The sequence below is a fragment of the Lates calcarifer genome, linkage group LG7_1, assembly GCF_001640805.2.
Source record: "Lates calcarifer isolate ASB-BC8 linkage group LG7_1, TLL_Latcal_v3, whole genome shotgun sequence".
Taxonomy (NCBI): Eukaryota; Metazoa; Chordata; class Actinopteri; family Centropomidae; genus Lates; species Lates calcarifer.
The window spans coordinates 8,727,435-8,741,037 of NC_066839.1; the positions used below are offsets into that span (position 1 = coordinate 8,727,435).

The 13,603-nt window shown below is 39.8% G+C and overlaps 1 protein-coding gene across 1 annotated transcript; it reads right to left on the reverse strand.

Moving 5' to 3' along the window:
- LOC108895994 (melanocortin-2 receptor accessory protein 2A-like) lies at positions 1 to 11,447 on the reverse strand. The gene is given in 5 exon segments (XM_018695013.2): positions 1 to 4,115; positions 4,117 to 4,348; positions 4,940 to 5,039; positions 5,462 to 5,599; positions 5,685 to 11,447. Coding segments are annotated over 4 exon segments (696 nt in total). The 5' UTR covers positions 5,580 to 5,599; positions 5,685 to 11,447; the 3' UTR covers positions 1 to 3,869.
- Positions 11,448 to 13,603: the final 2,156 nt, after the last annotated feature.

Sequence of the window (13,603 nt, forward strand, 5' to 3'; positions counted from 1 at the left end):
CAGAGAATGTGCTTCAGTTCAACAGTTTAAAGACACATGGATGGTCATCTTAAGCAGAAACATAACTACTTTTACAGATCCTGTTAGGTTTTTTGTTGTTAATGATCCCTCTCCCACATGCTACTAAAGACTTGGCTGCAATGCAGGGAGATGAAGAGACTTCTTTTCTTTTAGCCTTGTATATTTGGTTTGGTGCAGTGAGTCATCTCCAGTGCCTATCGGAGCGTTTTATGTTGCACATCTGCTAACTCAGACCTTTCACCATCACCGATGAAGCACTGGAGAAAAGGTATGCTCTAATTCCCAGACAACACATAATCAGCAGTCGTGTTGGTTGGTTAGGTGACATTAGCCGAGCTGGCTCTTAAAAAGGTAAGGTTAAAAATAATTTCTTAACTGTGAATGAGATCTTTTTTAAAAATTTGCCAGGGTCATATACTTGATGTTTGAGGAGGTAATAAACAGCTAAGGCAGGATCAAAGCTTACTGTTATTTAAGAGAGTTAGACGGCAGAGGCTTCTTCTTCAGTGCTTATTCTTGGAACTGGAAGCTGTTGTCTTGCAGATATTGTATAACATTGCCCTCACTCATATCATGGCAGCCTGTGCATGAATGCCATAAAATATGTTGTGTGTCTTGTCTTCTCGTGAACCAACTATGTAATTACACATTTGACTGACATTTCTTTTAAACACCCACCAAATTCCTCACAATTTTCTGCGTCAAACAAAATGCCTATGTTTTCCTTTCTCCCTGCCTTGCCTCACTGTCTCAGTTGCTCCCCCATTGCTGTTCATTTGTTGAGGCGTCATTGCAACCCACCAACTGTCAACCACAATGCCTACAGAGACCGCCTTTGGACATTTGGGAAACAGAGCAAATGGCAAACTCTCGCTGCATGGAGTTGATCTAACTCCACTGCCCCACCCACTGGTTGTTGATGCTCACTGCACCCTCAGAGGCTAGCCACCACAGTCAAAAGTAGAATTAATTAAGATTTTTCAGAGCTAAGCTGCTGAGGCATGTGGAGCCTGCACGTTTCATACTAAAGGCACATCAGGAGTTGGCTAGGCTGAGCGACAGATGGAGATGTATGTTCAGTTTTCTCTGTGGTTTGTTTTCCATGTAACCGGCCTGTTAGCTTTCTTGTCTTTGGAATTGCACAGTGGACACAATTTGACTAAACACCCCCTCATTCAGAGGATAAATAAGAAAGTGATTCATTGCTCTCTCTCTTTCTCTCAGCGCTAAGCCATTTAGTCTTACATCACCACAGCAACCACCTCCAATGATGTGTAAATTATTGTATTTTGAAGTCCTGCCACTAAGAAATGAGGGTATGACAAATTCCATGCGGTCCATGTATCTGTTCTGCAGTGCTACTCACAGGTCACACTTGTCTGGGCTTGTTTAAAGTTAACCCCTGCATGGACTCTCCGGCTATGCTTCAGTCAGAGTGTCTCCTGGTCGATGAACTATGTATTTGTTCATATTTAGATTACATAACCCCAGACACTAACCTGCTGCCTACACAACTCTTGACTATCTGAACTACACTGCCCCTAATTCAGAGCCCACTGCATACTGACTGAGCTCTAAACTCTAAGAAGCAGTTTCTCTGTATCCTTCACTGGTGTTCTGAGCAGCACTTCTGATCATTACCCACTCAACTGTGCTGGTAAATTGACAGTCTAACGATTAATGATTAACAACACTTGTGTCCACTTTTCTCAGGCAAGTGACAAAAGCATAAATTCAGGGATATTTGTGCTGTAAATGGTGTTCTGGGTTTAGTAAGAGGAAAGAAACAAAAAGGGGAAAAAGAAAGAAATTTTGCCATAGCACTGTTCCCCATGAGAGCTGCCATGATATTTCAGAAAACACTTAATTGCTTCCCATTTAAGGATATGATAATGCGCTAAAATAATTACAGAGTAACATTTGTCTGCTGTTGAGCTTGATACAGAAAAAAAAGAACATTGGCCAAAAGCCTTGCAAAAGCCTTTCCTGCAAACAGTTCTGGGCAACTAACTGATCTCATTTGTTCAGCCTGGTCCCAACTGTCTGCCTTTCCACAAATATAAAATATGTCAGCGGAGGGCAGAAGACTGAGTGTTTGAACATATCTTTTCCCTGGGCACATCGGGAAAGAATTAATGGGCCGTTTGTCAAATTCTAAAAGACTCATTTGGTGTAGTAAGCGTTGCGTTAATGTTGATAGACTCTCTGGCATTCCCAGCACATCCTTCTGTCTGCCAAATATACGTAGCTTGCTAATAAGTGACAACAGTAGCTAGCAATGTTCCATGTTGCATAATCATCACCTGATACTGCTCAAAGTAATTTTAATTTGTTTTGACTGGAAAAGGTGATTTCTACATGAATAAAGACACAGAGAGGAGGGCTGTGTTTATATGTACTATGAGTGAGCTTGTCTGTCAAATCTCCCCAAACATTGAACATATTACAAACACATTGTAAGTACAATTATAGACATAGAATCCAAACATATTACTCAACTTAAACCTGCATTCACTGACTTTTTCAGCTACTTTTCAGCAGCGCAAGTTGTCAACACAACATTGACATATTATCACTTTATAGAATTGATATAACATTAACACAACATTATTACATTCACATTCACTTGGAGTGGTTGTAAGTGCAAAATGCATTCTCCTTTTATCTCTGTTTTGGTCTCCACCATAAACTGAGGGAGGTATTTGGTTGTTTAGCTAAATGCTCTACTGCTAGATATGTCTGTCTGCAGGCAGCTAGGCAGGTAGCATTCAGTTGATGTCAAAGTTGGTGTACGTGAGACTGACCAAAACAGTTAAGTTAAGGGCCATAAACAAAAAAACAGTGAGCTAAAAGACGCTAAAATGATCCATGCAGTTAAGGGAAGCTGCAGAGTCGGGTGAGAATTTTCGATTGGTTTGTTCTTATGAGGGACAGCTTTTACATCACACAGAGTCATTTGATCCATTGTGCTTTAAAAAAATCAGTGCAGCTTTAAGTTCTTGTATATTGCTTACACACCTTGAAGAGATTGTACATCTGAATATGAACTTATTTGATAAACATTGTGTATTGTTAACAAAAGCTACAACACAAAATGTTAAGTTGATTTCCAAAACCACATAGGCTTTATTTAGGCCATCAACATTAAGCATTTCTAAGTTTAACAGAATTCTGACCAAAAAAGTATTATATCACATTATCATCCAGGGTCTCAGGTTACCAACCCTTTGAAAGAACAATATGTTTGATTTTGTGCTGCTAATTACACATTTAAAGTACACTTAACCTTGTATAATAGAGGGCATTTCATTTTAGAGCAAAAACAGCGATTGCAAAAATAATGAATTCCACACTTCTAATCTTGTTGGCATTTGTGTTTTGCCAGAGAGATAATGTCCACTGTCCAGAACTGCACGAGAAAACAAGACAGTAATAAGAGTAGAGTGAATTCGACACAACATCGCTCCCTGGTGACATTTTATCTTCTCGTGTGTGGAAACTCATCTCTGAGTCTGGGTACAGTACAGCCTGCATCCTATTTGGAGAAGCTGAGTCCTCACAGTAAAAGGTACTACCTGTGCGGCAATTTTATCTTCAGGATAAAATGTTGTTTTATAACTGTGAGTTGCGCTTAATATTTGAAGTTGTTTGCCATCCTTTAGACCCTACTTGTTGAAAAGCCTTAAAACACTCTAAATAGAGAAGCTTTGTAGGAAAATAAAGATATGTGGATGTATGGCAGGTGAGTATGTCCCCCTGTCTGGTCACAAATGGCCCTGCGAAAGGAAAGCAAATAATATAACAATAGCACTATGTCTGATGCCTGTCATTTCTTTGTATGAACCGCCTTAATGGATATCACAGTGAGCATCCTTAGAGTGAGACTGGCGCTCCAGTATGACGGACGGTTCGTACACCAAATCATCCTCTCCCAGTGTTGAACTCTGCTCCAGGCTCACAAAGTTAGGGATGTTGAAGTGGGACAGGAAGGCACACTCTCTGTCCGTCTTACTCTCCTCTATTAGTCCGTTAAGAGGTCGGCGTCCCCCAGCTTCCTCAACATCCTCTTCCATATCATCCATCCCCAAGGAGCCTGATACCTCTGGGCCGGTTGCTGGGCCCCTGTTGGACTTCGGCCCCGGCATGCTTTCCATCTGTTTTTTTCTTCCCCCGACCCTGATCCTCTTCCTTGATGTAGAAGTGGAAATATGAACGGGTCTCTGCTAGCAATGGACGGGAGGAAGCTTTGTCATTTTCATCCTTGGGACCGTCGATGTCTAGCAGACAGCTCCCTGGTCGATGACGCTTTTCAGCAGAGTCTGGGTTTCTGTTAGGAGAGAAATAAAGATCCAGAGTGTGATTACAGCAGGAGGAGGCTTTGAAAATATGAGGGAGTTTTATTGTCAATTTTGTCCTGAATGTAGCTCTAAGCAAACTTCTCACTTTTTTTAGTCCGTGCCTGAAAATTTATACTAAAAATCATTCCTTCATCTTTTTTCCTGAGAAAAGAACTTGGGGGGCAGGGTAGGGGGTGGAATGACATTTTGCTTGCCAATAAGTTCCCTATTTCATCTTGGCTTAACCTCAGTGCCATTTTTCAGTCTGACCTTATAAGTGACTTCTCTCCAACTTCCACTGCTTATCTTCACTTGATCTGCAGCTGCATGAAGACCACCTCAGAGTCAAACATCAGTGTTGCACAGTAACGTCATGCTTTCAGCAACAACCACTGGTCCCCCCAGTGAAATACAACATATTCTACTGTCAGAATAGCAAATGCAGTAGATCTCATTAACCCCCGTCTCTCTCACGCTTTTGCTCACATCACAAGTGCAAGAGCTAAATTGCTTGGGCTCTCCTTGGTGATTTCACGGGTCCCCTCAGGGGCCAGATGGGTGTAACCTACTAATATACTCACTCTTGATGTGGCGCTCCTGTCTTTGTGAGCAGCGTGAGAACGAAGAACATGAAAATGACAAACACGGCAAGTCCTACCCAGAAGCCGATGACAATGGAGTCTGAAACACCAGAGAAGAGTGAATGTTATTACAATACGTCATGCTGTTTTAATGATTAAACTCTCTTCTGCTCCCCTTCTGAGCTTGAGATTCCCTCTTAGATTAATCTCTCCAAGAGCAAAAGAAGAATTAGAAGATTAGAAGAAAGCTGCACCTGCCTACTTGTCCGTTATTTTTGCTGATGACCATGTTCTGTCCCATTAAGTGGCTTGGTCATCACAAATGAGGTGTATCAGTAATGCAAGGAATGAAAGGTGCGTGGTAATCAGTTATTAATTATGAACACTCGTAAGGAAGCGTGTTTGTTGACACAGATATTTCATGCACTAATATACCCGCATGCACTTAAAGGCACGCGCACACACGCGCTGCACAAAGTAAAAGACAGTAAAAGCGATGGAGGATTGTCTCATTCAGCTTACATCTGTGCGCTTTGAGTCCCTCAAAAGACACGGGCTCCTCGTCGTCATAATATTCATACTGCCACACGTAGTCACTGCGACGTGCGCTGGTTTGGCTCCGGTTGTGGAAGTCGGACATTTCACACAGGTCTAACGTACCTTGACAACACAAAAGAAATCAAATCAGTCCAGGAAGGAAGCAGTTTAAATATTTATAGTTACCGTATGCGTAAAGTTTACGAACCACAGTCGTTAAACGTGAAACCTCTCTGTTGCTGAAAACCCCAAGTCCCCAGCCTATAAATCTGGGAATTCTGCAAACAACTCAGATGTTAAGTCCGTCTCCTGGAATTTAAAAATGTGTCGAAAAGATGATAAAGAGCAGGGAAATCCATCGCTTTATCAAAAACTCCATCCATCCTCATGTGAGTCCTGTAGGCGAAGCAGCAGCCTATGGGCGAGCTGCTGCTCAGTGCGCATCACTGATATCCAACATCCTCTACACTGGTGCCTCATTCATTCCCTGGGATACTGAGGTTACACTGCAAAAAATGCTCATTTTAACCACCAACTGAGTCTGGTATTGGGGGTTAGTTTACTGATTTCCGCCTCGAATACGCGACGAGGTGTTTCCAGTGCAGCTGATTATTCTTGAGGAAGGATTTTTGTTTTGAAACCATGTACTCAGTTGATAGGAATTTCTATGATTAAATTTGTATGAGGTTGGCTTTATTGTGAGATGTAAATATAAATATACTGTAAGTGCATGCAAATAATGTACATATCCACACATGAAACAATCAATTTTGAAAAACCATTCAGTCTAATTTTAATTTTGAATATTAAAATTATATATTTGGACATTAAGGTTAAATAGTCTGCACTCTCCCTGCAGTTTAATATATTTCAAGAGCTTTCCACAAATATATCATCAACATCTTGAAACATGGCAGAATAAGTAGATTCAGGTATCAATATGACTTTTTAAATTAAAGATAAAAAAAATCATGTTGAAGTGCAGGGAGTAAGAGATACATGGACTTGAAGTGGAAACTACAAAGATTAGTCTTAACCCAACCAGCCAATTACAGCTCATGTAAAGGTTTTCCAACTCCTTCCCATTTTTACATCCACTCTAGAAGACCATGCTAAATAATATCATACATAAGTTATAGTATTAAGACTTTACAATAGTCTGAAACACCACTTTATTTGAGGAGATGAAGGATACTAACATGACAAAGACTTAATCTGGAGTGATTCATTACGGTCAGACTTGCAGACCTCTGAGAGGTAATTACACATTCCGATAATAATGAGCAGCATGAGCTAAAGTGAAATTATTATCTTACATACTCCTCGACTCATTTTGAGAACAACTTGTTTGCTATTAATTTAATCACTTTCCTGATTTACTCCATCCTCATTCCTCAGAATTTTATGTACATTATTGTAAGGTGTTCCCATCTACACTGTGAAATAATGTTGGCAGTGTACTATTTTCACAGCTGTTACAGGAGAATTCAGTGTGCAAGATGTAGGTCTGTGCCAATAACCATCTGTTTGGCACTGTAACAAAATCAGCCCCTGTATTTTTCATAGCACGTTCAAATGACATGCTGCTGATCTGCTGGTGTGGGACAACTCAAATCTGTTTTGAGCGTTCAGAAGCAACATCTAAGCTATTCCATGATTTACACAGCATTGCTTTATAAAAAAAAGTGCATTTTCGTAATCTGCCGCCCAACGAGCACATCTGAATGGTCTGCACATTTGCCTATTTTAGTGAAGCGAGAGGTTGTTGAAAGGACATAAACAAAGCAACCCTGACTAATGATTTTAAGATTACCTGGGCTGAGGTGAATTTGAAAATGCAAGCATGTGTCTGTCTGCTGGAGGCAGGAAATGCTTATTAAAACTCTAAAACACCACATTGCTAAATGGCCTTTTTTCATCTTTTGATAAATCTTCTTTCAGGCGACAGGCTTCATTAGCAGCCCTGCATTACCTTAATTTTTGAAGTACCTCTTAAGCAGATCCACTCCAGGCAGCTATTCGTTCACTTATGCTCCATCAAAATGAATTTTCCACATCACAGAATTTACATTCACCAGAGTGATCACAAATGTATACAATACATTAAAATCTTGGTGATATTAGTACCCTTTGTATACTTTTCTTGGTCTCAGTGTAGCATTAGAATGTGAATAATGGATTTTTTCCCTTTGTGAATGAGTTGGTGTTGTGCTGTGCTTCCCGAGGCCAAAACCTATCAAATGTCTGGACACTTCAGCTGCAAGGTGCCTTCTTTTTTGGCAGAGTTGTTTTTTTCCTGTCACCACAGGATGTTGATCACGCCAGATTTGGAAACATCCCTGTAGCTCTAAACATAACCCTGTGTCCAGATTCTAAATAAACTAACTATTCTTCATCTCATGCCAACTGTTTCACAGTACTTTCCAAAAAAATCTGACTGCTGTAGCAAATAAGTGTTTAAGGTAGTGTGAAGGTTAGTCAGCTGAAACGCTTGGTTAAGGTTTGGGAAATTTTATTTCATGGTTAAAAAGTGAACATAAATTACTCGATAGTAGCATAAACTCCAGTCTCCTGCATGGTAGCTGAATGCACTGAAAGCCAATTCACCACTGTATAAAGGGCACACTTCTTCCTGTGTCTGATAGGAACATAACTCCTAAGGACTGGGCATAAAGAACTGCACATACTGTATATAACATATGCTATGTATTCAGATGTAAGAGCGTTCATCACGAGAAGTCTATCCTTAAACCAGAATTTAGAGCATTTAGACTTGAAATAGTGATGCCATCTGGAGATACTTCATCTGTTTATCTGTTGGTACTGTATTAGAGATTGGCTTTGTGTTCTCTGAGAACACTTGTTGAGTTATCACAGCCAAACAATTGGCTATTGAATGAATGAATTACTCACAGCTGTGAATCAGAGAGTGTACCCGTACCACATTAATTTTTTGAGTAGAGTCCAACTTTTTGTTTTGAGATTACATCACTACCTCGTTCTTGGTTCTCTGCTTCACAGCTCAAGGAGAGACTTGCCCAAATTGAGTAGTACAGTGCTACAGAAATAACCCAGGCTATTGTCATGAATTCTACTTGACAGCGGACATTTTCCTCCAGTGCCAGAACTCTACAAAAGGATTTTAAATATTATGTCATCATATGATGGATCACAAACTTTATACAGTAATCATATAAAGATTAGAGACATTTAGGTAATTCACCTGCATTTCTGCATTAGTTTTGCTAAATGTTGGAAGTGGTGGAAAGGCTACATCAAAGCTTGTTAGAGCATTTTGTCTCATATTCATCTGCAGATCAATAATGCACATGTCATAGAAAACAGCCAGATGCTCAAAGCTGTCCCGCCAGGTTTGCTTTGGTCTGTTATTCTTTGGGTTGCTACTTTGTTCTTCTCCAGCTACAGCAATTATGGTGAGATGATATGCTGTGCTGTTTTCATGGGGAATGTTGCAATGGCTTTGATCAAAAGAAATCTGTCCAGGGGTAGCTGGCAGCTAAAGTATGGGTCAAAGTGCTTGTCAGTGAGGAGTGAAAACTCTTTGTATCACCAGCACAACTGATATGTGCCAAATGCAGTTAGAATATCAAATGTAGAGAGGACACCTCCCTAACTTTTTCCCTGTGCTCATAACCTTCTGTATTTCATAAGTGTAAAAGGATTTAAATGAAGACCTTCCTCAGTAGCTGTATGCCTGCTCCTCACCTACAGTCAGTAAGACAGATGTGGATGCAAGGCTCTTGATTGCTCAATAGGCGAAATCATAAACAGTTCCATCACAGTAGAGAACAATAGGTCAAAGGCAACAGTGAAACAGACACATCAGTACAAATCATATATAAATTATTAGCTCAGCTTAGCATTAGCATTCTGCATTAGCGCATTAGTATTAGTATATCAGCACTACAAGAACAGAGCAACATTTTCATGCATTTTGAGCTGTGTTCCTGGCTTCTTGGTGAATGTAAGTTCACTCTCTTTTAGCTCTGTTTTTAGTCTTTACTGACTCCCAAAGGAAATAAATGGCTCTTCACCTATTAAATGCTCCAATATGTTCACCAGCTAGCTGCTAACTGAGTCAGAACAGCAGTGTTGTGGGCCAGACAGCTAAATAATGAGCTGAAACTCCACAGATGAACTGCAGATTGAGGCGCTAAGTCCCTGCAGGTTCATCTCTCTGAGCGGCTCCCATTTGTACAGTATTGTCACATTGTTTCAGAGCCGATGCGCTATTGCAAAAATTGGGATTATAACTTAAAATTGTGCCCAATATATATATATATATAAAATGTTTATTTGTGTTTTTTTAAATTGTCGTTTAGCCCCGGGTGTCCTTTTTTAAATTTGTGTTGTGTGTGGTGAAGCTGAAAAACTGTTTCCACATTAAGGACGATAAAATCTCTACAAACCATTAACAATAATAATTTGATGTAAAAATGGTTTTCTCATTCAAAATGTCAAGCTTGTTTTACTGGGTGTCTGGCTGCATGTTGTGCTTCAATAGTCAAAATAGAAAGGATTTAATCTTAGTGAACTCCAGCTGTCTTTATTTTTACAGCCTACAGTGAGGTACTGTCATTAATACTCTGCATGTGATGTCCTGCTAATTTACTTTAACAAAACAGGCTAATAGACTTTACACTTCATTCTTTTTCACAGGTTTCTGACACAGTGCCTGCAGACTGTGCCTGTGAGCACTGATTGATTAAGCCTGTGTGTTAAAGTCATTGTAATGATCTTTCTCTTTCATCAATACATGATGTTCAGCATAACCTATCACTGACCACAGTTTAAACAGCCTCTGAAAAGCCTGCAGACCTCTGTTGCATGTAAATGACCCTGGCCACTGGGTGCTGCACTCTCTGACTCACCACTGCAGGGTCCACAGGTAGGAGGCTTGACCTGATTGAGATTCAACACTACTACACATCATGTGTGTCTGTTAAACTGGGGGAATTCTTCAGCCCAAATAAAATCACAAAAAACACAAGAGACAGAGCACCAAGATCACATTTTTCATCTTGAATAAGCAGGAGTTTATGTTGTTCCTTATCCACTCGCTATTCACACTAATTCATCAATACAGCATGTGTGTCCTGTACTTCTGTGGGCCAGAACATTTTTCTACTTTGCTTCTTATTTATCTTCACTTTCTTTATTCCTTTATTTTGCCCGCCAACATTCTGGTCACAAATCTGCTCCAGCTTTAAAGCTACTACCACCCGCTGCTCTGACTGCTCTGAATCTGTCTATCTCTGAATGGTGGATAGAAACATTCAAGACTCCAAAATAGATAATATGAAATATTCATAGATTCTACATCAGCATTGTTGCTACGTGCAAGGCATAATTCTTAGTTTGCAAGGATAAATTTACGATTTTCTCACTGGCAGGGACGTCTTATCCTTCAATGCTCACGATCAGGCCTGGCAGTTGAGCTGTCTTCATTTGTCTCTTGTCCCATCCATCCTGGTTTTGTTTTATTGCTTTTTTTTTTTTTGTTTTTTTACTTTCTATCTTTCTCCCAAAGAGAGAAAAAACATGTACTCAGTCAGTCATTTAATGCATCATAATTCCCTCATGCATTGTGTTCATTTTCAGTTTCAGTCTCTGCAGAACAACTTTTTTCAAGCTTGAATTCCCTATGGTACATACACTTTCACATACTGCTCACACTTTTCATTCAGCAGACACCGTTTCCTTCCGTTCACTGTCCAACAGCTACCTCAAAGATCCTTTCTTTTGCCTCTGTCATCTAAATTATCTCCCACAAGTGGTATTTTTCAGTGGGCGCTGATTGATGAGCCTTCCAGATCTGTTTTTGTCAGCATAAACCCGACACCAATGCTGCATATTGAGCAGTTACAGAGGTTCATCCCAGTACAGAGCAGAAGGAGAAGACAGGGTGCTGTCATCTTGACCCTGTGATTGAAGTCTCCACTCTCTGTGGTAGCAGGTCAGTGACTGAAATAAAGATGGAAGAGGGAGGATACCAGAAGACACTGTTATTAAGATGATTCTAAATTCAATAGTAAAAGTTGTTTTGTTTTGTTTTTTTAACCAGTAACTACTGTAAATATATTGGACAGCTATGCAAGAGTCTGTTACCATGGTATAGGCTCTTGTTTTCAGATTTAATGATTTATTGTTTCATGTTTTACAGTTTGCAGTTGAATTTACAGTAATGTGATTTTGTCTCATATTTTTCTCTGAATACTGTCTCCCTCTACTTGCAGTGCATTTTTACCATGACCGATGGTTTCCAAGGGAACACTCGGGACTTCAATTAAACTAGGATCTGGATCATTCTGACCTTCTGCAAAGCCATTCTCAGAACATAACTCATAGCTCATGGAAAACCATATAAACACTCATAGGTTCATCGTGGCCTCACATAACATCATCTTACAAAACATCTTTTTTTCGAATCTTAGATTATTATGTAGCATAAGATTATTGAATTACAGCTCCTGGAGGATGAGGATTTGAATACTAAATAGGGTTGATTAAACTGCCACAGCTCACCTGGATGGATGAGCAGTGTGCTGTTTTTTTTTTCTGCAGCTTGACTCTTATTGACTACCTCTAAGCCCCAGTGCTGGTGTTGTCATCATTGGATATTCTGTAAAGATAATTCAGAGTGTCTTCTTCAGAAAACAAAGACTGAATTGAACCTGTATCTAACAGTCTGTACTGGGAAAGAGGGTGTGAGTTCAAGTTATGCACTGTGTATTTACAATGTACAGAAAGTAGACAGTATCTCAATGGAAGCTGGAGTCTGTATAAAATGATTTCTTCAAATTAATCAGTGTATGATTCCCTCTGGTGAGAGCCCATGAGAGGAGAAAATGACGTTGTGTGGCAGATTTACCTCACAGTATGAGTTACATGAAATTGATTTTGAGATGAGAAGCAAGTAGTCTTTAATCTGAACACAGAAGCTCTGCACTGATTAAATGGTGATGCAACTTCAAAGCTTTTTATATTTTTCAAGTTCTGTGCAAAAACTAAATAAGAGATTTGGAAATTAAATAAATGTATAACTAAAGTTAAGCTCTACATGCAAGCTGGAAGCAGGAAGGTGGTATTACATTTCCCAGAGGCTGTAGCATCTCATCTTTAGTAATTGAATCAAGACGCCCCTCCTCTTCCTCCTGTCGTTGTACAGAGGACTGTTTTCCTTTGTCAGGCTGGGAGTCACCTTGAGCCTGAGCATTACTCACATCAGTAAAGAGAGCAAAGGTCAATGCTCCTGTGCTCCAGAATACATTTAGCAAATAGACGTGCATGACTAGAAATCAAGGACTTTTACAGTGCATATAGACAGTCCCCTTTGAAAACTCATTTATTTACTTACTGTGTATTTATATGTATTTATAGCCTAAGCTCATTTGTAAAGCCTGTCTCTGCATGGGCCTCTGAAATACTCAACAATAATATACATACATATCCTGTTGTTGTGGATTAACAGAGGTTGACAATGACACCTCCAGGTTCAAGGTGCTTGGAATAGTGTATTGATGCAAAGGAAAAAAAATCACATTGCACCAGCTTAACTCTTAAAGTTTGAATCCGGGCTGACAAAGCTGTACTGAAGTGCCCTAGGCTCCTCCAATTTGTATTCTTCTGTGTTAGATTGCATTTTGCTGTAATATTAATAACCCTCAAACACAGCCCATAAAATCACGGCAGGTCTCAGCCTGCTTCTGTCCCAGTAGGCATCAGTTTGAAGAATAATAGATTGTGAACTGTGTAAGGAACTGAAAATCCTTGCTTGTTTTCAGATCTGTATGATTGTTGTGACTGCTTCTTTCTGTTCTTTTTGTAAATCCCCCAAAGCCCAAGTTCTGTCAAACAAAGACAAAATGAGTCCTCATAAAAATGCTAGAAGTTCTCCATTTGGAACTGGAGGACCCTGCGTGACTCCACAACTGCTAAAGTGTGAATGCAGGGAGGAGAGAAGAAGAGCATTAACATCTCAAACCCTCTTACTGTGTATCTAAATAAGCGTACGACTAATATTCCCTGGAATAGGTTTGAAAACATTTTCACTCAGACTTGGAGGATATATTACGTTCAACATGTTCTTGTCTTGTAGAAAGATAT